Genomic DNA, 24,957 nt, shown 5'->3' with positions numbered 1-24,957 from the left:
TCAACCCCCCCCCCCCCCTCCTTATTCATTAATTTGCAGAGAACATCTGAACCCCCTCTGCTCTAGTGCAGTGTTACAATAATGCCACATCAATCAATGTAAGTGTATTATTACTCTCTTTCCTCTCGATTACTCCATCTCTTATGTCCGAAAATGAATTTATTATAATGATTTCTGAATCTTAGTCACCACCCCTAGGGGAGATTTCCTCTCATTTGAACCATGCGGTTGTTAGCTATGGAAGCCTGTTTCCACCTTTCCATTAAAAAAAATGTCAGGTTTATTTCTTGGAATTACGCTAAATAAAATTGTGAAACTTACAATTGTGAATTTGATTCTATTAACTGCAATTTTAGATCTAAATTTGCAACTTTGTATCACACAATGGGCCTCATTCATGAAACATTAACAGTAAGAAGTTAGAAGCTCATAAAAGCGCTCCAACGTAAATTTTCTGAATTATGTCAAAAATTATATTATTTGAAATGCCTAAACAAATTGCGTTTAGGAATTTCTGATAGCAAAATTAATTAGTTGACCAACAAGTTTAATTGATAAACAAAAATGATTGAAAACAGCCATGCAGTCCATATACCCTTTTATTATAGATATTACTATTATTCTGACCACTAGTATTATTTGTCTGCTAGATTAACACTTTTATTGAATCATTTTTAAGCATATGGCCGATTAGTCTCTTTTGCATTTATGCAATATACTAGAGCCAAGCCTGAGAAAAAAAGGTCAAAGAAACCATTAACATTTCTGTATGTTCTAATTCTTGGGCAAGGATTATGCTAATCGCAAATGATACACACGACACCCTATTTACAAATGATTGAAATTTTTTAAAATACACACATTTAACCATCAAATCTGAGGTTTACAACGCGCTTGTGAATCCGGAGTATAGTTTTCGGGAAAGTTCATTTTACATGCAAATTACTCAGAATGAAGACCATCTTGACTTTATATCTCACAAACTTTATTTTTCTATATTTTGAATTTATATCTTACGATGGGAGTTTACATTTCACAATGTGACTTCATATCTCACTATTGTAACTTTATTTCTTATTTTGATCCAACCATTTTATTTATTTTTTAATCTCAGGTGGAAATTGGCTTCCATAGTTTGCGCCGTTAAAGGGTTGGTTCACCCAAAAATGAAAAAAACTGTCATCATTTATTCATCCTCATTTCGTTCAAAACCCATAGGACTTTAGTTCATCTTTAAAACACAAATGAAGATATTTTACATGAAATCTGTGTAGTCCAGGCAACTACCAATTTATCGCTTCAAAAAGATCATAAAGAGATCCTAAAGAGATCCATATGAATCTCGCGCGAGAAGACCATCTACGGGACAAAGTGTATGCGCGTTGTGGACCTGCCTATAGGCGCATATTACTAACTCGCTCTTTAAATAACAAAATATATATATTGCGTCTATTTCAGTTGCCTCAAAATAGCAACGCGCCAACAATGCGCCTGAACACACCTTGTTTTCAGCACGCCCATGGGTGCACAAGTGGGCGCAAAGGCGTTGGCTATTTAAACAACCTGGCGCAGGACGTGAAAATGATAACTGGGTCAGGCTGACACTAGCAAAAAGCACTTGCATCGCGCCTGGCGCTGCATTGCCCCAAGTTTATTATAGGGCCCTATATGATAAACAGACTGAATTTTTTTTCACATATAAACATTGATAAGTGAACATACACAAAAGCTCAACCGTACTTTTGATGTGTTAGAACAAACCTCATTGGTTCTCATGGAAGCTCAAACGTGCTGCGTAACACAAGAATAAATCTCATTGGTTCCCACATGTGTACATCAAATAAAGCAATCGTGTCACTTTAGAAAATTTTGACTAAACCCCTCAATTCATATGGATTAGTTTTTCTATCAATTTATGAACTTTTTGAAGTGTCAAAGTGGTATTTGCGTGGGCTGTCAATGGACGGACAGAAATCTCTCAGATTTCATTAAAAATATCGGCAACGTTTACGATTAATTATAAAAGTTATAATTATATAAGTATATTAAATACTTTTATAATGCATTATACATAAAGGCCTGAAGTAAAGTGTTACCAAAATATCTTCATTTGTGTTACGAAGATAAACGAAAGAGAACTAACCTTTTAAAGATGAAGTGTGCAATTTTTTCCACATTCTCCCATCTCAACCTAGTGGGCAACTATAATGAAACCATTTGTACATTGATTTCCTTGAAAAGCGCAAACTCTTTTTGAGCATCCCAACCAGCCCGACACAGAAACATCGGCTCAGCCAATGGCATAAGTTAAGGGGTGGGACCACCTGTTTATGTAACCGAGAGCATTTGGGGGAGTGTTTCGGGAAACCTGTTTATTTTAAAAGAGTCATTTTTTTCAGTTCCATTTGTGCCACTAGTAGCACTGAAATTACACACTTCACCTTTAAGCAAATACAGAGTGTTTCGGTCTGATTAATTTGTAGTCAGTTGACAGTCTCGCTTGGAAGCCTGCAAGCAAGCTTTAGCCCGCCAGGATTGAGGTGGAGTAACAGACAACTCTAATTTCCTGTTTCCTCACAAACTAACACTTCTGTGGTGCTGCTTCACAAAGCTCTCCCGCTCTCTATCTCTCTGCTGTCTATCTGTCCCTGAGGCACCTTTATCCTCATCCTGTCCCGAAAGGTTCGCCACCTCTCTCGCTACTATTCTGTCTTCAGGCCTAAATCCTCTCTCGCTCTCTGCTTCTTTCTCCTCACTTATTATACTTCCGACATCACTCAGGTCGCCCAAGTGCTCCACAGAATCGAACTTCTCCAGATCGGAGGCGATGGTTTGCAGGCTTATGACTGACATGGAGTCTGACCCCGCCTTCTCCACTCTCTCTCTATGGCCCCACCCCGCCTCCCTGTGTTTCTCCACCCACTGCCGGGTTTTCTCTTGATCGGCCCAGTCATTATCCATTAAAGGATTGGCCACCACCCCTGCATATGCCCCTGCCTGAATTATACCTTCAGACTCCGCCCCGACTGGAGAGCTCCGCCCCCCACGAACCCTGTTGCGCTCTCTGGCGGCGCGAATGCGTCCCCTTTGCGCATGGATCTGCTCGCTGATTTGCTCAAGGTTGCGAAGGGCGACAGAATATCGGGTCTTCACCTTCGCCACCCGTTCCTCCAGCTGAACGACTTTGGACTTGTGCTCCTGTTAATGAGTTGGGGTAATCATAATCAAAAACATTTTGACATGTACTTGCACCAAATATATTAATGGCATTATAATGACTAAATAAACAGATGATCATCCATCAGACATTTTTTATAATACTAATATTAAGAGATGCACTAATATTGAAATTCAGGTTGATATAAGCCAGGGGTGTCCAATCCTGCTCCTGGAGGCCCACTGTCCTGCAGAATTCAGCTCCGAACCCCAAATAAACACAGCTGATTCCAGCAAATCAAGGTCTTACTAGGCATACTAAAAACTTCGAGGAGATGTGTTGAGGCAAGTTGGAGATAAACTCTGCAGGACAGTGGCCCTCCAGGACCAAGTTTGGACACCCCTGTGATTAGGGAATGATTACTCATGTTATGGTCGATAACTAAATGGCTGATATTATAAAACAATGATACTACTTATTTTAATCTATAATAAAATATTAAAACTAAAATGATTAGTTTGTATGCTGTAAGAGAAGTTTCTATTCTTTGAGCCCATTCCTAGTTTGCATTTCATAGAGGATTTAATTTTGTTACTTAAATCAATATGGCCAGCAGACCTTGAATACCTTTATAGCAGAGGCCAGTCTCTGATGCATACCTCTAAGATGTGGTTGAACTGAGCCTTGAGCTCAAAATAAGGCTTGGACTTGATAATGACCCTCTTAAGAGCCTTCTGCAAAGTCTGCACACGTGCTTCTGCTTCCTGACAAAGCTGAGTGACACGCTGGTGCTCCCTCTCGCTCCTCAAACGCTCTTCCTCTGCCTCGTTCACCTGAAAACAGCAACATGTCAAATGTGATCCCCTGTTCTGTTTTCACACATGAAAGACATTAAATCAAATATATCATCATATCTTTCTGTATCATTCATACAAATATTTGACAAAGTTTCAATATCAGATCACCACTGTCAATAATCAGTACCAAGTTGATCTTAACAGCTAAAGAAAATGTAACAATATCAATCTGTCTACAGCGTGAATGTCAAATGCTTTTCTCTGAATTTTTACTTGCCAATGCTTTTTTCTGAAACTTTCACTGTTAACTTTACTTGTATCTTTGTTCTATTTTTTATTATTTCTTCTATTATAGTAATTTGTTTCTTTATTCTATATTTTAATACTGTTTACTTAAATGGTAAATTGAAAACTGCCACAGTTTACTTAAAACAAACATGAATTGCCTGACAATCCATTCTATTCCTATTAAAGTGGTCATTACAAACCAGAATGGAGCAGGGCGGGTTTGCTAAAATAATCCTTGAATAACTATTTGGCCAAAGTGACATCATGGGAAAAGTAATTTCAGAGTATGAGCTAAAAGTTAAAGATTACAAAGACAATTTGTTTCTTTGTCCTTTTTTATTACTGACTGTTTAGTTAAATGATTTATTTGAAAAATGAATGCACTGTTTACATCATTTGCATATTATTCTATTCCTTGTCATTTGCTTCTGTACTTGATTTCATTACTGACTGTTTACTCTAATGATTAATTCATAAACCTAAATCAGTGTTTACTTAATTTGCAACTTCTATTGTTTTTATTTCTATTGTATATAATTGATCAATTTTCTTTACTTATGTTATTACTGAATATTAACTTGAATGATTAATTTGAACAACTGAAGCACTGTATTTTTGTTGTATTTGTAATACATTTCTGTACTTCATTTTACTACTGACTGTTCACTTAAATGATTCAAATAAACCTTACTATGTGTTTACATCATTTGTAACTTTGTTCTATTGTTTGTATTTGTTCTAATGCATGTAGTTTGTCTGTGTTCTTTATTTTATTACTGTCAGTTCACTTGAATGATTAATTGAAAAACCTGAGGCAATGTGCTATAATAAAGTACTGTGTTCAATAGCATATAAGTATTTTCATGAATCTTGAAATTCCCCTGGCATTGGTATCGACTGCTGAAATTTTGGTGACAACACAACTAGAAACAAAAACTGTGGGATGATTTAACATCGGAAAAATGCTGCTCTATTTTACTGGCAGGGCAATAATAAAACATAAATGAAGATGTGTAACCTTGATCTTTAAGTGTAGGTGTGCATTCATCAGCGTTATTGATTGTCCCCACTGTGACAATCAAAGCCATGCTAATATTACAATCCACACTAACCAGCTGTGCACAATTAAATATGAAACATTAGTGTTTTAACAAAGCAAAATCTATAATTGTGACTATGAGGGATTGATTTTAGCAATTAAGACCTATTGTAACATAAGAGCACTTTTATTTTTGAGTAAATTTATGCCACCGCCTATTGCTGTAATTATCAAAAAGCAATGCTGAGTCACTGTGTCGTACCTTGGCTGTGGCGTGGTTTAGCATCTCCTGCCAGGTAGGGTCCAATGTGTTTCTGTCAGCCAATAAACCTTGTTCAGCCACATAAACCATCTCTCTGGCAGCAGTGTGCATTGAGACAGCCCTCTCGTATCTTAGCGCCGCCTTCTGAGTCTCCTGTTGAGCCTGTGGGTAAGGTCATCCATCATATTTCATATACAGCAATCAATCACTCAGCTCTGTAAACATGCAGCCAATCAGAGGATCGGATGCTGACCTTACAGAGAGCCATAAAGTGAATGGGGACTGCAAATCTTTCCAAACTTTATATCAGCTTATATTTATGTAATAAAACACTAGCTAAAGGATGGGGCATTAGTATGGAAGTGTACTACAATTCTACGGCAATATTATTTGTTATATAATAAAAGATAACACCAGAGGGAAGTCAAGTGTATAACACTTCACAAACCACAAACCATAACCATTAATTTTAAATAAAGTGGGTGAAATGGCCAATAGGATTTGAGGTTGGAAAAGCTGACATCCAATCATCCCGCACACAATGCTGGATCTGAAAACCGTTTAGCTCAAAAAAGCCTGGCTTGCTGTCAGTGAAAATTGCTGTGCACAGATCAGAACATCCAAGCCAATCAATAAAAGTCAGGAACTGAGAATGGCAGGCCATATTTCATTGGGATAACTTGCTGGAAATATGGCATCCTTGCCAAGGATGATATCCAACTTTGACTACGTTCACACACTGACAATCACTAGCAGACTCTTGATGTGTCCTGTTACTGGAGGGAATTGAATAATGTCTGTATGAATGAATAACTGACGTCAAAACCCCTTTTTTATTGTTGAGATAGCCATGAATATCAGTACAGGAAATGTGTGTGTAAATTTAACCATACTTAAAATTAAAAATGGCATTTAAAATGCTGTGTGAATATATCCATTATTTTGCACAATATTCATTGATTAACATTTATTAAAATATTTTGAGTAAAAGAAAAGAAAGAATATAAAACTCCTTTTCACAGACTGTGATGACATGTGTTCACAGTTATTAACATTATAAATCTAAGTGTTTTAAAATATTTTCATAAAAAACAAAAATGCACTTGACCATAGCCAATCATAACAGTGGCCGTTTACCGACAGATAAAAGCTAAAAGGAGCTGCCTTTTAAAATTTTATCATTTCAGAAAGAGGGTCAGGGGAAGGTTCAAAATAATTGTTTTCCCACTTATATATTTGTTTTAGTTTTTTAGTTTATATATTTAAGATAAAAGAAAGAAAAGGAAAGAAATGATAGATAAACTAGTCGGATATTGTGACTGTTCCTTTATCAATATGGAAAACAAACACTACATTTATATTAGGCTTGTCTACTCATCCACACTCAAACTTATTTACAGTTTTTCATGAGATGGGCTGATGGCCAAGTCAAAGTTTCAATTCAGTGCTGCTGGTTCAATTGTTTTCAATTACTCTCTAGCCACAGCTAAACGATTTTCATCAGCTCTATTAGATATTCAAAATTGGCTGCAAAAACGCTAATGAAAAGTGATGTGCAAATCACATCTTGTGTTATCAGGGTTAATCACATTAACACACCAACTCTTTCACCATAATGACCACTGCACTGACAAATGTCTTCTGGTTCAGCGGGAGGATTTTTTGCAATAATGAGAGAATGGAAATGAATCAGCAAACTACAAAAACATCTTGAACTCATCTGATAAGATATGAAGCACAAACACGCAATTATGTTATCTTACTTTCTCTCTCTCTCTCTCTCTCTCTCTCTCTCTCTCTCTCTCTCTCTCTCTCTCTCTCTCTCTCTCTCTCTCTATCACACACACACACACACACCTCTTTAGCTAGTCTCCGGGCTTCGTAGTAAGGTCTGGCTTTTTCAATGCAGGCTCCCAGCTGAGAGCCCTGAGCGTTAAGTTTGCGTGCCGAGTCTGTAAGGATCCTCCTGTAGCTGGATCTCGCTTCCTAAACGAGCGTTAGACAGAGATAATGAGAAAGAGTGGGAAAAACAATGCTTAATTTGACACGATGAGTAAAACATGTAAACAATGCATATTAATAATCCAGTTTTGTGGTTCTCTACTGGTGGGGATGATTTGCAACCCAAACATTGCTCACACAGACAGTAGAAAAAACAATATCGAATGCAAATAATAAATGCAACAAAATTCTTAGTTAGGGATAGGATACCAAAATGCATTTTAAAAGAGAAGAGAAAACACTTTCCATATATTTTTTTGTTCAAAGGCTGAGTTTTCTTTCTTCTTTCACCTTTATTAGATTATACAGTGAAAGAGAGAGACAAGAAGTAATGGGTACACAAGCCAAGACTATGACTTTGACCAGATTTGTCCTTTTTTTATTTTAATTTTGAGTATATATTGTGAAAAATATTGTGTCATATGCACTAAAGTTTAATTTGTATTATTGCACTATTGCATTTTGACATTATGTATAGACCTTATGCGCCAGAGAAACAAGCGCGTAGTCATCTTTAGAATATTGTCTTTGAACTTCTGTTTTTGCGGTCGCTCTGTATATCTATATGTCTATCTATATCTATATGGTGAAAATACAGACCGGAAGACAAAAGACAATGAGCGCAGCGCTAAAAAGGGGAGGGGCTACATAAGGTCTATAGTATATATATCATCCTTATCACCCCATAAAAAAAGACTACAAACTTTCATTTTGGCTTCACAAAATAGAGGTATAGAACAAGTATGAAGTGATCAGAACATGACTGCAAGACATTATACCACTCGAAATCGAAGAATTCTCTCAGGCTCTCTCATTTCAGGGCATCAAATGTGCATTTTGAATAAAGATATTAGTTGTGTCCCAAATGCATCCACTCCACCATCTAGTTGTGTATATTAGAGTCTGATAGCCCTTCCCCCTCCTCCATGTCAGTAAATCTGCAACAGTTGAGAGCATGAAGTGTCCAAAATTGCACACTTCAGTTTTTCGGTTAATTAAAGGGAAAGTTCACCCAAAGATTAAAATTCTGTAATCATTTACTCACCCTCAAGTTGTTCCAAACCTGTATGAATATCTTTCTTCTGCTGAACACAAAATATTGTAAAGATTGTCTGTAACCAAACAGTTGATAGTCCCTATTGACTTCCAATGTTTTTTTTGTTTTTTTTTTTTTTGGGGTGGATTATCCAGGTATTTGAAGTGCACTTCAATGTTTTTCTTTTTGGATTTTTTTGTTTGAAAACACTACTCATGCTATTCATAATCAAAATGGCATAGACTAGTTAGTAAGTGCGCAAATTGAGACACACCTATTGTCAAAGTAGGCACCTCAGTTACACTTCACTATAATGTGTCCCTGTTACAGTGTAATTATACATTTAAGTACGGAGTAATATTAACTACTAACTATAGGGTTATGGTAGGATTAGGTTTTGGTTTAGTTGCATGTAATTATGCCTAATTTATAGTTATTACTATAGTAAATACAAGTAATATGTGTAACAAGGACACATTAAAATAAAGTGTTACTGGCACCTCAATAGATTTTGAGAAACAGTAGCAGTGTCACACATATTACTCACGTCCAGCTGTAGTTCCAGTCTGTTGATCTCATCACTGGCCTGATTCAAGTGTTCCAGCTCCTCCTGACAAATGGAAAACAGGGAGGGGAGATAGCTGACATTCAATTACTATTAATGCATTAAATAACAGAGAAAACTATATGAATTTATATAAAGCCAGCATAATCGCAGACAAAAAATCATTTTAAATAATTTTGCTATAATAAACCATTTATTGAAGCAAACTGTGAATATTGTGTCATAGTTCAATGCACCTGTCACAATATCAAGTTTATTATCGGTCCAAATCTTAATACCTGGATCCTGGGGTCCAGCTCTTCCTCATAATGCCCCTCATCTTCATCAAACTCATTCTTATCTTTCTTTACTACCTCAGTGTTCTCGGTTTTGCTCGTAACTTCCTCGTTTCCTCCGTCCCCGCTTCTGTTTTTAAGGGTGTCGTCCCTCTTCTCAGCCTCCACCCCGGCGCTCTCCTCTCTCCACTCCCCTGACTCAGGCTCCCCGGATCCGGCGGGGTTCTCACGCAGCTGCGCCGGTTCCATCGGTGGCCTTGAGAATGACCCGTTTTGCTCTTATAAACTAGAATATATAAGCGCTTAAATGTTTGCCATGCCTATAAATAAATATTTACCCGTGAATTGACGATAAAGCGCTACATATTCGCTGAATGAGTGTCATTTAACGGCGCAGGCGTGTTGTTTGCAGCGGTAGCGTCATGCAGTGGAGCTGACAGCGCAGAATGACCCGGGCTGAACCACTAGCTTTACGGCTAACTACAGAAACCACAACCTCAGATCAGACAGTAGTCACAGCACTGCTCAGGACTCACAAACAGCGAGAGCTCTAGCCACACAACTTAGCGGAACTAACGTTACCGTTATTTCTTTCCGTCCCCGTTTCTTGCTCTCTCGTTAGCTGCCTTTTTGTTTTTGTCCAGGATTATCATTATAAACATTTTCCATGGAAACCAAAGTTCCCGTCTAATATAGTTAATCTTATAACTAACTACTGTAAATTAATTTGAAATCTTCATAACGGAAATTTTCTGTTTATTTCATGGATTTATTTATTTGATAACAGCGGTGACTAATAATATTTTTGTACAAACAAAAATAAGTTTAGCTCATTTAAACATCAAATATAACTTGAAAACATCAAAAGAAATAAAGTAACGTTACATTCCATCTAAAAATTAAGTTCATTAATAATTAAATCGTATAATTATATATAACAAATATCTTCAAAAATGTGACCCGGTGAAGTTGAACATGTTTTTGTGAGATTCACCAAGATTAACATTTATTCCCCTCCATCATCCTAAAGGCTTAACAGAAATCAGTAATTTACCCCTAATTACTTGTGACTGAAATGTAAATTTCATGGACTAAATTTCCATGTTATCAATCAAAAGACATTATTAGCATTCAGTGTAAACAGCATTTATTTTAGTCAGTTTACCTCAGACACAAACATAGCAAAGACAGACACTACAAAAGCACAAGTGAATAAGGGAATAATAATGGGCATACTGTCTCATAAACAGCAAAAGGCTTTGAACTTTGTATAGAAACTTTTTTTTAAACAAATTGCCCTAAAAATACAAAAAATAGTCCTCATTACAGATGGTTCCTCTTGTCCATCCATTAGTAGTAATTCTCAGTATCATTCTCAAGTGAATGATGTATATTATGGTCTTAAAGGTCTGTTCTTCCTTATTTCCTTTATGTATGGCTCTTTTGTCTCTTCCAGAATCTCTTAACCTCGCTGTGTCCATGTGGAGTCACCACCATGACCCTGTGAGCGGGGTTCTGCCAAACCAGCACACCTAAACCCTGCAGGACAGAGGCTTTACTGTCAGTAGAGAGACAGCTAATGCTTATAACATACACCAAGTAAAAAACATTTTGCTATTTTTTACCTGAGCCCTGTCCCGCAACACTTCAAAATCAGCCTGGGACAAAAACTGGTTGTATAACACTCCTGAAAGAAAAACATTGTGTAAAGTTAAAGGACACAAAATGCATAACTGAGACGTCTGTATATTTTCAGATGGCGGTTATGACCCCCTACCCCAAACCTTATTCCAATGCTAATTTTTTATTTGCATTAAATTTCACAAACACACTTCTTATACAGTCTGACATTTACACTTGAAAGAATGAACACTGCAGGTCACCCGCGAAATGGAAAACCTAATACTCAATGCTGTAATCAGAAATGTATCAAGATAATGGTTTTTTTTTTAATTTATTGAAATAGAGACAGCCATTCCCAGAGGTTCTATTTAAATGAAACTGCAACACTCTATTGTTTAAATCATTACAATTACTAATGTACTAAAATAATTGTATAATATCTAATGGTTTTTTTTTAAATAAAAACATTGATTATTAATGGGAAATGTAAATTCATTTTAGAACTACAAAGAGCTGGTCTCATATGCACAAAGGCACTCACCCTCAGTAAACTGTAAGCGATCTTTCTCAAGCTCCCACAGTCTGATCTGATCTGTGATGGTTGGGGGAAGAATGGGGGTCTGAAGACAGAATGACACACGGAAACATGTTCATGCATTGAGCAGTGAATATTTGCATAGCAGTATAGAATTTTCATGAAAAGAATTGCCATATTGCACAAGGGAGACACCTAAGGGACATCTAAAACTATAAGGGGGAACTAATGGAAATAATGCATTTTTTATTGAGTCAAGACCAGACCAGTACTCTTTAAATTCCTTTAAAAGATCTGCATCTACTGCCTGAGAGAAGTGCAATATTTAATCAATAGAATAGAGAATTATGAACGAATAGAATTATGAGACACTATATACAGCTGTTACCAATCAAGTACAGTGGTGGCACAGAAGTTGCATCTAAATTGGTACAGTTACAACTAAATAAATAAAGTTAATGTTTTAAAAATAAAATTTTGTTCATTGAACATTTGTATAAAACCATGATCACATTTGCAATCATGCTCATATTTGTGAGAACAGCTCTCTCGCTCTTGTGATATATTCTTTAACTATATCATATGATATTAAAGCAAGATCTCATACAAGTATTATTTTGCAATCATATCTTTAATTTCGTTGGTATATGTTTTGATTTAGGTTGTTTTTCACACCATCCCCTATTAATTTCTGACTCAGCAAAACATTAGCAAAATAAATCAAATTAGAAATTAGTTATTGATTGCATTTGAAGCAGGAAGTTTTACATCCAATCACATTTATGATGTAAACAAATAAATCAGACAAAGCACCGGCAATTTAGAATACTATTTAGTATTCATATATATATATATATATACAGTGTTGGGGAGTAACGGAATACATGTACCGGCGTTACGTATTCAGAATACAAATTATGAGTAACGGTTTTCCGTTACAGTTACAATTTAAATAGTTGGTATTTAGAATACAGTTACATTGTTGAAATCAATGGATTACATGACGATACTTTTCTGTTTCGTGAGTTTATTCACTCTCTAAAAAAATTAAGGCAACTCCATGCATTTCCCAGAAGTCCCAATATGAAAACGAAAAGATGCGCGGTTTGCGTAATAAGTCACAATGGAGTCGGAAGAGGAGCAGCGGGAGCTAGATGTAGAGATGGAGCCAGAATAACAGAGCCAGGGCAAGAATGCGTTTCTATCTTGGAAATTCAAACAGCATTTCACATTAAAGAAAGAGAAGGGAGAACAAATATAACTGTGCAGTGCAACCTCTGCTTGCAAGCAACCATCCTCCTTTCAGCATCCAAAGACTCCACCTCCAACCTGAAGAAGCATCTTAAAGGTTTTTTTTTTTTTAATTAGCCAGGGGTAGTCGTCTGCTATAGTTTTACTGGTCACCTTGCTATTTTATAGTTGTATCAGGTAGGCTACTAGCTACAGGGCAGTAACGATATGCGATATGAAACCGAAATCGCGACACTCAGATCCACGAACCTGCGTCGCGTGCGAGAAGGCAGAATTGCGACACACCCCTTCCAACTCCCAGAGTTATCCTTCCCGTCCAGATCCAATGCTACCACATCTTTAAATTACTATTAGTATTATTTGAAGTTAAGATTATAAAATACGTAGACATACACCACAAAACTAGTTGCGGAATAATTATGTAAAATTTAGCAATTGCGTTATGGACTTGACATTTGCAGTCAAAACTTGAAATATACATTCTCAGAAAATGCATTTAATACCAATATATCGAAACGTCTGTTTGTATATCCATACTCCCTTAATAAAGGAGTCCAGACATTAGAAAAATATCTGTCTACACATGGGTTTTATATTTAATATGAGGGAAATAAACATGCGTGACACAAAAAATATTTAACTTTTAGGCCAAATATTTTATAGTACTTCTGTGAATAAGGCTACACTGCGAAAACCAAAATTAATAACCACCGGATGAAGAAGGGTTGGCTCTCCACAGAACATAAAATATTAATTTTATTTTATTTTTCTTGTTCGCATTTATGAGGAAAAAACAATGTTACGGACGTGACCACTCTGAAAGACTAAAAGACTGCTTTAAAACTTTCACAGAGACATCAAACAGATGCACAAAGCCTTTCTTTAAAGTGAATTTCGATTTGTATTAATTGTATCTTAATTTTAATCAATGTTTCATCAACCAATTGCCTGGAATTAATAAATAAGTAGTAAATATAGCAGACAATAGATATCACGGCACGGAGGCGCTGGTACGTGAACTGGGGCTCGTCTCATAAATGAACCGAAACTTAGCGTGTAAGGTAGGCTAGACTACTTGCCCTTTCCGGGAGACATGGGCCTAACACATTCAGCCAGTTGGAACAGAAAAACACACCAGAATAGGCCTGTTTAGTAAGCAGAATGGATGGCCGCATTCCTACACTTTTAAAATGCAATTCAATGTGGAAGTAATCCAAGTATTCAGAATACGTTACTCAGATTGAGTAACGAAACACGTTACAAATTACATTTTTGGGCATGTATTCTGTAACGAAATACGTTTTGAAAGTATCCTTCCCAACACTGTATATATACATATATATATGTATATATATATATATATATATATATATATATGAAGCATCACATATAGTAATGCACAATGTAATAAAACCAGTGAGGTTTGTTCTAGCATGTGACTCACGTACAAGCTTCTATGTTCTATAGTATATACTAATTTATATATTTATATTTTATACACATCAATGAATTTTTAGATTGTAAATTAATTCACTGTAAATTAAATCGGTTCATATTAAGCAATCATATCTCTTTACATGGCTTGGATTAAACCACTCAATTCATATGGATTCGTTTTACGACACCTTTATAACCTTTTAAATGTTGGTTACCTGGACATTCAATGGATAAACAGAAACCTCTCAGGTTTCATTAAAAATATCTTCATGTGCGTTTCAAAGATGAGAGAAACTCGTACAGGTTTGCAATGACATGAGGGTGAGTAGATAACAGAATATATATTTGTGGGTTAACTAACCCTCTAATAAATAATTTTAATATGTATGTTTATTATATATTTTATCTACATCACCCAGCCCTAAACTACACCAAGTTTGTAAAGTTAAAGCTAAATTTTATTTAACCTCTTTTTATTAGCACAATGATAAAAATGAAACCTGTTAGCAATTACCTGTTTAAGCATTACTGGGTGTGCTCGGGTCCTTAAGAAGTGAATGATCTGAAAATCATTGAATAAATGTCAAAACAGCTTCACACTTTCATTAAAAGGAAAAGCCAGTCTGCAGGGCAATGGTTTCTGAGTTACAGTGGCTGCATGTGTCTCACCTGCTGTGCTGTTATGCCATTACTGATGGCCTGCTGCACCGATTCTCTGGTTACCTGAGCAACAACCAGGTTAGGAAACCGATACAGCATCTCACTAAATAGAGCTACCAATGCAATCTGGAGTTCAGAGTCTGTCAGACAGAGATAGAAGAAGCGTTCTGATTGATCTTTTAAAGCGCATTTCAGACATGTTAGTGTGTGTGATATGAGTCTGACATACTTGTGTAGGCATATACTCGATAATTTGTTTCTACAATGATGAAGCCTGCGTCCCCTGTTCCTGGTATGGCTCCTAGTGCAGAACAGGCAGACCCAGAGGCGGGGCTTGCTGTGACTCCTGCAGATAGAGTTATGGCCAACCTCGTAGGGTAGTACCTCCTTGACTTCCTCTGTGAATAGATGCAGGGGATGATGCAAACTGGTGCAATTGCTCGTTTTAGACCCATTTAAACTAAACTTTTCAATACAAAGCATTTCAAGAACTTAATAAAGAAAAAAATTAGATTGAATGTTAGATTTCCGTATTATTACAGGACATTGATCATGTCCATAATAGAAAAAAATAATTAAATTAAGTAAAATAATTATTATATCATTACACCAAAATGGCTAGCAGCGGTACTGTGTATATATATATACAGTATAAACACACCACAGTTAAACATTTTGGGGGCAGTATAAATTTAATGGCCAACCTTAATACTTTTATTCAGCAAGGATGCATTAAAATGATCAAAAGTGTTAGAAAAGCCATTTATAATGTTACTTTTTATTGATCAAAGAAATAAAAAAATATCATATTACATATTATGCTGTACAATGTTTTTCCAACATTGATGATAATAAGGAATGTTCCTAGAGCACCAAATCAGCATTTTTTGACACTGAAATCTGGAGTAAAAGCTGTTGAATATTCAGCTTTGTCATCACATGAATACATTACATATTAAAATATCTTAAAACAGAAAATATTTTATTTTTCAATTGTAATATTTTTTCACAATATAACTATTTTTACTTTATTTTTAATCAAATAAATGCAGTCATAGTGAGCATAAAAGTCTTATTTAAAAAAAAATGGCAGACCCCCAATAAATAAATAAATACATTTAAAATTATTTTTGGCAAGGATCCTTTGAGATTGGTTTCTAGACTGGTTCTAGTTCCTAGAAATCCTATTCTAGATCCTGTACATATTTCGACTAGAGGGTACATTCGTTAATAAGAGTTATTCAGTATTTTTCCTTGATCACAAACCTTTCTTTGAAAAACCAGACCAAACTCCCGTAGATGCTGCAAAAATGTGAGGAGAGACTCACTCATCCCCTCCACAGAATAGTCCTGCAAGATAAACAACAATCAAACTACAAAGCAAAACCTATTATTAACCAAGAGACCAACCCTACTTTAAGGGACTATGGCAAAATGGCTTCTTTAATTTAATTATGATAAGTAACGGCTTTTATCTATGACTCATATGTTATTCCTGATATAGTAAAAGCAGCACTCACCCTACCAAGAGTGGAAAAACTCAGTTGGAACAAAAAGGAAAGAATCTCTACCAGGTCCATTCCTCTCGACTATGAAGGAGAGAGATTAGACTGTTAATAAGGAGGTGGAGCCATATTTTCCATCACGCGAACTACATTTACATGCAGCCACCAACTATGAACAATCAGAATGATAGCTCAACTGGAATGAAAAGCCATCATGTAAACAGCTTGGGGGGGGGGGGGGGGGATAATTCTTGAATAATTCACCAAACAGATGAGCAATTGCCATGCAAAGATTTTTATCCAACTACTTTCGTAAACATATTCATAAATACCTTGTTGTGTGCATACGGATTGCTGTGCAGGAACTCTCTAACCCAGCAATCTTTGCAAAGAACTCTAATCCAGATGTCTAGTTACTGAAGGAATTGGCATGAGGCCATATGTTTTCATATGATAGAGACACAAATTTGGGATGCTGCTTCACATTCTCAACTTTTGTTAAGTAAAGTTAGCAAAGCGAGAAGAAAGCCATGTGTTTCAATATGTTAAAAAGGCAAACACAGGCTGTTGTGCCATGCTAAGTTGTTTATCTTTCTCTGACAGGACTCGGAAGCTTCTCGCTGTTTTTGCACTTTTTGCAAGCGCATAAATGTCCTTTATAATTTCAACTGGGTACATGTGATTCTGCAGTTGGACTAATCGGTGCATGTAAACTGTCTTAGGATACACACATATCATAATGTAGGGGATATTTAATGTACAGATCTTATATGTCGTGCACTGACCTGTGCTGTTTTGAGGTACTGCAGGGTGAAGTACCACAGCTGAGATGCTGTGTCCAGCAGCAGGAACTGAAACCCAGCTGATGTGATACAAGGGGCATCACCAACCTCGCTGAGAGGGGAAAAAACAGATCAAGATTATTTTTTGGTCGACCCTTCATATTTGACCTACTTTGGTTGGTGCATCAGTGGAGTGATGGTGTGCTCTACCTCCTCATGAGCCCAGCCTGAATGAGGAGCTGGGCCAGATCCTGGCTGACGGCTGCACTAGGAGAGCCCACCATGAAGTGAAGGATGACCTCCCAACGCTCCATGGCGTACCGGTCGAGACCCTCTACATCCCTCGCATGGCGATCAGGACCCAGGTTGCCGCCCTCATCTGCCCACGATTTACCACTGGCAAGGATAAAAGAGAACGTGAATCCAGTAAACCTGCTGCTGCAACACTATGATGGTTCTCAATTAAAACTGTGTTCCTCACCCGCCTAGCAGTGCAATTCTCAGGTTGTCTTTAAACACAGGATTGAGCACAAAGCCTTGGAGTCCACCCTGAAGCTGTTGACTGTGCCAGAGCCGTAGCCCGGTTAACACAGACACACACTGATCGTGGTCTCTTGGAAAAGCAAAGACACAAACATAGAAGAAAGAGATTTATGACACTGCCGTTTAAAATTTGTGATCAGTTAAAAAAATTAAGAGGACCTATTATGCTGTTTTATATTTTCAACTTTCTTTAGTGTGTAAAGTTTCTGTTTGAGCATGAATAAGGTCTGCAAAGTAACAAAGCACAAAGTCACTGCAAAGGGAGTTATTCAGTATATCAGTAATCACGGTTTCTGAACTCCCTGAAACGTCTCAATTGTAGTCCTGAGTTTTCTTCCAAAAGCGCGCATGTTACAGTATCCCTCATTTAAATAATTCCCACCGAAGACATATGCAAAAAATGGGCAGAGGCCTGGTTGAGTTGTTAGTAGTGTTGAAACTTGTGGTTATAGTAAGGGGCGTGACAATTGAAACACGCTCGAAGTGGTTGACAAATCACAACACACTAGTCCAGCCGACCAATCAGAGAACATTGAGTTTTTCAGAAGGTTTTTTTTTATAGAGACAGAAACTAAACAGAGCATTCATGACAGACTGAAACAATGTAAAATATAACATTCAAGCATGAAAATATTTTCTAGTAGACCCCAAAAACACTTTTAGAAAGTGCAAAATATGGCTTCTTTAATGTACTTGAAAGAAGCTCTTATGCTCACCAAACTTGCATTTATCTGATGAAAAATACCGTAAAATCAGTAAAATTGTGAAATATTATTACAATATGAAAGAATTGATTACTATTTCAATATATTTTAAAATGTAATTTATTCCTGTGATGGTAATGCTGATGAACAATTTTCTGCAGCCATTACTCTAGTCTGAAGTGTCACATGATCCTTCAGAAATGTAATATACTGATTTGATTTAGAATGATAGAACTAACTATTGTACTTACTTTTGACTGTCTTTTTTAACCCACAGCGCAACTGCAGCCTGTGGAAGTGGGTGGTCTAAAAACAGCATTCGCATCACATAATTCTTTCCCAAAGCTGGAAGTTCTCTGTATGCAAATAAATGAGAAAGAGCCAATCAGCATAACTCAGTGAGATTTAGTATTATATCAGGACCATAACCACCACAGGCATTGAAGGGGACAAGTCCCCCCCAATAATTAGAAATGGACAAATTTCTCGTGACCAACAGTAATATCCAGAGATGCAAACTACTCAACTTTTTTTAAGAAAGTTCACTGTTTTGAACAGAAAATACACAATATGTTATTTAAATTATTCATATAATTCAGAACTGAATATGATGAGACAAGAAACGTTTCACATTTATATTTAATTTGTAAATAGTTTAAATTGATTACTTCACAATCATAACTACAATAAAACTGGAACTCCTGACATTCTTATTTCTTTTCGTCATTCCCTTAAAGCCCTTTTAATCCTTTAATTATAGTATTCCTTTAAATAAAGACCAATAACTTAATACCCCCACCCATGCAAAAAATGTATTATATAATGGGCTCAGAAAAGTGACCAATTATGCAACATACGAATTTTGTGGATGTTATTAGATTAGATAAAAAACAAAGTGGCACCTGAAAATAATACTAGATGTTAGAATTGTTGTGTTATAATTCAAAACGGTCACAGGCTTGAAAAGTAAAAAAAGTTTAAATGTCACTTGCATTGTCACTTCATTGATATTTTATTATCTAATCAAATAACGTTCATTCATGTAAATACGCATGTATATTTAAACACTAAAGCAAGATGGACCTGTATACAGCCAGGCATGTTGCAGGGTGATTGTAGAGCCTGTCGAGGACCTCAGGGCTCAATTCCTTTAGATAATCATGCAAGTTCTTGCACTGCAGCTGGACGCGAAACTTCATCTGTAAACCGGCAGACAGATGAATAAGGAGATGATGACTCGCAAAAAGAAGCAAAAGATGACTAGCTTTAAAACTCATGTAATAAAAAATAATTATGAGTGTTAAATACCGGGTTATATTGTTAATATATATTTTAAGACATATGTTCAGTGTCAAATTGTTCAGAATTTTTTTTGCACATAGGAACCTGTGACTTGAGGCGTTCAATGGGTAAAACTTAAAGTGCATTTAAAAACAGAAGTCAACATCAACGAATACCGTGAAGACAACATAAACTGAATCCTTGAGACTTTTGTCCTACCGTTAATGAATAGAGGAAACGTTCTAAATTAAAAAAAAAAATATATATATATATATATAATATATACCGAAGTAATTTTCGCTTTAAACATATTTAATACATAGTCATAAGGCTTACCTTGTTTCACATGTGTCAGAGAGCACAATATAGTGCATTAAATGATGTGAATCATTTCATTTCTTGACAAGCGTTCATTGTGGATGCCTGCATGAAGCCATGTTGAATGATCACGTGATCGCCGAAACCAGTTTGATTGGTTGACGTGCCATGCCTGGGAAGCTTTTCCGAAAAAGTGTAGTTTTGTGTAAACTTTTATATAAAAATATGGATTTATATTCGGTGTTTCTGTGCATGACTTTTTTAGGTGTTCAAGCACGAAGTGCTGAAAACCTATTGTAATTGTACTGATTTTTATTATTATTATTATTATTATTTTCCCCTAAAACGCATCGTGCAGCCCAAACCGTAAGTGCTGGAGCTCTGAAACTTTGTCAGATGGTAGTACAAAAATCGAGGAGAGGTTCAGAGAGTAGCAATCAATTGCGCGTAACTGCTCATAACTCCTAAACCGTAAGGCGTAGACTCAAGTGTCTTATATCATTAGAAAGCTGGACTCTTAACTTAAAAAACGTATATCTCCGATTTCATTTCCGCCATGATAGATTTTCCGCCATTTTGAATTTTGTTAAAAAACGACTTTTGCGAACTAGTCCCTGGTTTTTTGCCCGATCGGAACCAAACCAGTGTAGAAATGTTCTCTGGAGTCTGAATATCAATAATCATTGAAAAAAAGTTGAATTTTCGATTTTCGGTTGCTAGGGGGCGCAAAATGAACGTTGTGGGAGGAGCCTATTTTACTAAAATGGCTATAACTCGAGAAGTAAATGAGATATCTTCACCAAACTTGACACACATCTAACACTAGGTGGCGCTATAACATTAAAAAAACATAAAAGGGGGTGTGGCCACCTGACCGTTAGTCCGATTGACCTGAAAATTGGTATGCAGTGTCTTGGTCCAAGGCCCCATGTATGTGTAAAAGGATATTGGCGTATCTAAAAAAACATGGCCGCCATCGGCCAATAAAATTTGAGCACCTGTGAGACGAGGTTAACGGAGGCCAATCGGAACGAAACTCAATGGGCATGTTCGACTCATGGCCCAAGAGGTCTGTAAGAGTTTTGAAAGAAATCGGCCACTAGTTGGCGCTAACGAGTTTTACAGCTCTGTAATCACGTGGTGTTGCACATATCCCCACAAAATGCATATCATTTGATAGATCTCCTCATGATGAACAACTTTGCCTCTAGAACCATTGCTGTCAATCAAATCGTTCATTAAATATTCACGAATATGTTAAAAACCTACTTTTGCGAACTAGTCCCTGGTTTTTCGCCCGATCGGAACCAGACCAGTCTAGGACAATTCTCTGGACTCTCTAGATCAATAATTATTGAAAAAAAGTTGAACTTTTTTATTTTTTGCATGGTATTAAAGGGTTATTTAGAAAAGGGGCGTGACAAAATGCACCCAAAAGCCTATAAATCCTAAAGGAAAACTCAGAACTTCACAAAAATGGATGAGCATATGTGTCATAACAGGCTGAAGAAGCATGCAAAGTTTCATGGAGATCGGACAATAGGTGGCGCTATAACTGTTGAAAAGCTTTAAAACCATACATTTCCTATGGTAAATTGCCTGTATTGGCTGTAAATGGTCTTTTCCATCTATGATCGTATAATTTTCATATCTTAATGTTTAAAACCAGTGCAGTACAATTATCTGGACTCTCTAGATCAATAATTATCAGAAAAGGTATAATTACTTCAGTTGGATGGCTATAATAGAGTGTAAATCGGATGGCTATAACAGCTTGGATGGCTATAACAGCCAATAAGTGGTATTTTACTGCCCCCTGCTGTCATTTCATCATACTACTCTCTAATATTTTTATATATAATTGATATTTAGACTTTATTAAATCATTATTTTAACATTTACAATCACATTTTGTCAAAATGCATCTATTGCTCTGTACTCTCTACAACAATAATTATAGGAAAATGTCTAACTTCTTCATTTGGATGACTATAATAGGGTCACTTCAATATGTAGCCTTGACCGAAAGCCAATATCTTTTCAATAAATGCTCATAGCTTCTTAAAAAAAGGTCAAGAACAGCTATAACAGCTTGAAAAAGGCTAACAGCCAATAAGTGGTATTTTACTGCCCCCTGCTGTTTAAAAAAAGTCATTTTGTCACACTACTCAACTATAATTAATATTTAGACTTTATAAATTCACTATTTTAACATTTACAATAACATTTAGTCAAAAATCGTCTATTGAAGTGACAATTGAGTCACATTGGCTCCTGAAGTTCCAAATGTCTCTATCTACATCAGAATGAGCGTGTGTAAATTAAATTATATGAAAAACATGGCCAATTGTATAAGTAGGCTGTAATAGCACTGTTGTCCACTAGATGGAGCAGCAGCATTAGACATTTTTAATCTTTTTTTATCAGCTTTCAGCATTGGCTAACAAACAAATGCTTAAAGCATTTTCTTTAATTAGTTTTATATTATTACATTGCAAAGAAATATGTGAAATGCTCATATACCATTAAAACAGATTTTCACAATAACATATCCCAAAAATGTGTGTGTGTGTGTGTGTGTGTGTGTGTGTGTGTGTGTGTGTGTGTGTGTGTGTGTGTGTGTGTGTGTGTGTGTGTGTGTGTGTGTGTGTGTGTGTGTGTGTGTAAGCATGCATTATGGAGTTAACTTGAAAAAAATGGTTTGCTTCACTGGAGAATACTGGAGAAACAAAGTAGTTGAAAATGAAAGTGAGCCAATAAGTGGTCTTCTACTGCCCTCTGCTGGCCACTCTTCTTATTAATTGTCTTTTTTTGTATATAGACACTATAAAATCACTTAAATAACAATTACTATTATAACACATTCATATTTTGTCAGAGTTTATCACTTCAATTGTTCTTATGCTTCATATAATTGCTATCAACGTGGTAAATCATGGTAAATAACGCCAGAAACATGGTCAATCATAGTAAAAAAGGTAAATCATGCTAGAATCCTGGTAAATTATTCTAGAATGTGCTATATCATGGTAAATCATCATATAACATGGTATATCAAGGTAAACTATGGAAAATCATGTAAGATTCATGGTAAATCATACTGGAACATGGTAAATCATGAAAAATCACACTGAAATGTAGTATATCATGGTAAATCATGCTTGCTACATAAAACTTAATGTCTTTTGATGCTTTTGTGCTTAACGGCCTGAAAGGCCTTAACTGCTTGAACACCGCTAAATGCTGCTTGCAGCTTTAATTATTATTATAAACGTAAACTTTATAATATAAATTCCTGCAAAAAAAGGACTTTCACACATTCTTTTTATTTTATAATTTTTTATGAATAATTAACATTGTGGACAAATAAAAACATTTTTAATATTTAATACTATTTAAATTCTGGCAACCAATAACTGTAAAAGACAACAACAGCAGCAAAGATAATTTGCTCATGAATCCTCCTTTTCTTGGTACCTGTAACAGAGAAATCAAATGAATATATTTTTCTTGTCAGAACACTGACAGATTGAACTGATGGCAATTAAAATCACTTAAAACAATGTCTAAACAGCATTAAGGACAACCTGGTACCAGTATAAGTGGTTTAATTTAAAAATAATCGCTAAAAGTGCTTAAAAGGATAGATCACCCAAAACTAACAATTCATCATTTATGCCTCATGTTGTTCCAAACCTGTAAGAGTTTCATTCTTCTGTTGAACACAAAAAATAAATTTTGAAGAATGTTGGTAACCAGACAGTTGACGGTAGCCATTGACTTCCATAGTATTTTTCTTCCTATTAAGTCAATGGGTGCCTTCAACTGTCTGGTTACTGACATTCTTCTTCTTTTGTGTTCAGCAGAAGAAAGAAACTCATGCAGGTTTGGAACTTGTGGGCGAGTAAGTGATGACATAACTTTCATTTTTGTGTGAACTATCCCCTTAGGAGTGCATAATTACCTGCAGTGTATACATGTGAAGAAGACAGTCTGCCCTTCATCTGCAGATCTCATCTGTCTTGTATGATACACCATTCCCTCTTTATTACAGCGAGAACATCTCCTGTCAATCTGATTAAACGTTTGCAGAAAATGAGAAACAGGTGAGAATGTTTATTGGGTGACATTACAAATCGAACTAATAGTTTAAAATAATGAATTACTGTATTTTGAAATAACTTACCACTGGCCCCTTTAATTCAGCATCTTCCATGCTGTCAATAGCAATGGAGCTCTGATCCAAAGGATTAAACACCACTGACGATTTAATAACTTGACCTGTGAAATCTGAGAGAGAACCCAACAGCTAAATCATTTATTTATTTCATAAATCAGGTTTTTCTAATTTATTTACTTTTAGTGTTGTAAAATCATGCATTTAAGTATCATATTTTCATACAAAATGTATAGGGGTTATTCGGTATATGTTATAATCCTAGGGGTCCTAGATATTCCTAGACCCCATAGGGGTCACCGAATAACAGTCTTAAAACCCCTGCCATAAATTACATTTTATGACATTAAAAAGATCTCTCTTACCTTGAACAGATATTTCAAAAGAGCATCGAGGGCAGGTAATAGTATTTTCCCTGCCAGGCACTGGGAGAATGTTTCCACATTCAGGGCAAAAGTCGAGGTCACCTTTAAAACACGACATTGCTGGAAAAAAAATATTACAGAGATTTATTTTACACACCACACCCACAGCGTTCAAAACAGTTAGAACTTCAGTAACAAACACATAAGTAACAAACGTGCTACACGTGTATCCACATAAATAGAACTTACTTATCAACGTTCGAATACAATTGTCTTAAACTTGCCAGCGGGGAAACTGTTGTAGTATCTACTCTCGTTTTAATAACAATAACACGATTTCTTCGCTAAAAACTGAA

At 36.0% G+C, this 24,957-nt stretch overlaps 3 protein-coding genes across 3 annotated transcripts; all 3 read right to left on the bottom strand.

Moving 5' to 3' along the window:
* Positions 1-984: 984 nt before the first annotated feature.
* sh3bp5lb (SH3-binding domain protein 5-like, b) lies at positions 985-9,898 on the bottom strand. Its single transcript, XM_077196433.1, has 6 exons — positions 9,424-9,898; positions 9,128-9,190; positions 7,401-7,529; positions 5,544-5,705; positions 3,817-3,990; positions 985-3,198 (listed from the first exon to the last, which is right to left on the bottom strand). The coding sequence occupies exons 1-6, from the start codon at positions 9,667-9,669 to the stop codon at positions 2,575-2,577; spliced, it is 1,398 nt and encodes a 465-aa protein (XP_077052548.1). The 5' UTR covers positions 9,670-9,898; the 3' UTR covers positions 985-2,574.
* A 652-nt stretch (positions 9,899-10,550) lies between these two features.
* On the bottom strand, positions 10,551-20,197 carry gtf2h4 (general transcription factor IIH, polypeptide 4). The gene is made up of 14 exons (XM_077196432.1): positions 20,078-20,197; positions 19,544-19,659; positions 18,712-18,816; positions 17,695-17,826; positions 17,424-17,609; positions 17,217-17,325; positions 16,447-16,515; positions 16,193-16,276; positions 15,156-15,324; positions 14,936-15,066; positions 14,781-14,828; positions 11,585-11,663; positions 11,046-11,107; positions 10,551-10,959 (listed from the first exon to the last, which is right to left on the bottom strand). The coding sequence occupies exons 2-14, from the start codon at positions 19,657-19,659 to the stop codon at positions 10,849-10,851; spliced, it is 1,401 nt and encodes a 466-aa protein (XP_077052547.1). The 5' UTR covers positions 20,078-20,197; the 3' UTR covers positions 10,551-10,848.
* A 1,710-nt stretch (positions 20,198-21,907) lies between these two features.
* Positions 21,908-24,777, bottom strand: polr1h (RNA polymerase I subunit H). The gene is made up of 4 exons (XM_077196436.1): positions 24,602-24,777; positions 24,246-24,349; positions 24,024-24,133; positions 21,908-23,536 (listed from the first exon to the last, which is right to left on the bottom strand). Exons 1-4 carry the CDS (start codon positions 24,717-24,719, stop codon positions 23,512-23,514), a joined length of 357 nt encoding a protein of 118 aa, XP_077052551.1. The 5' UTR covers positions 24,720-24,777; the 3' UTR covers positions 21,908-23,511.
* Between the last annotated feature and the right edge of the window lie 180 nt (positions 24,778-24,957).

The sequence above is a fragment of the Siphateles boraxobius genome, unplaced genomic scaffold, assembly GCF_051911475.1.
Source record: "Siphateles boraxobius isolate OS27281-9 unplaced genomic scaffold, OSU_SipBor_1 35, whole genome shotgun sequence".
Taxonomy (NCBI): Eukaryota; Metazoa; Chordata; class Actinopteri; order Cypriniformes; family Leuciscidae; genus Siphateles; species Siphateles boraxobius.
This window is presented reverse-complemented; position numbering and strand designations above follow the sequence as displayed.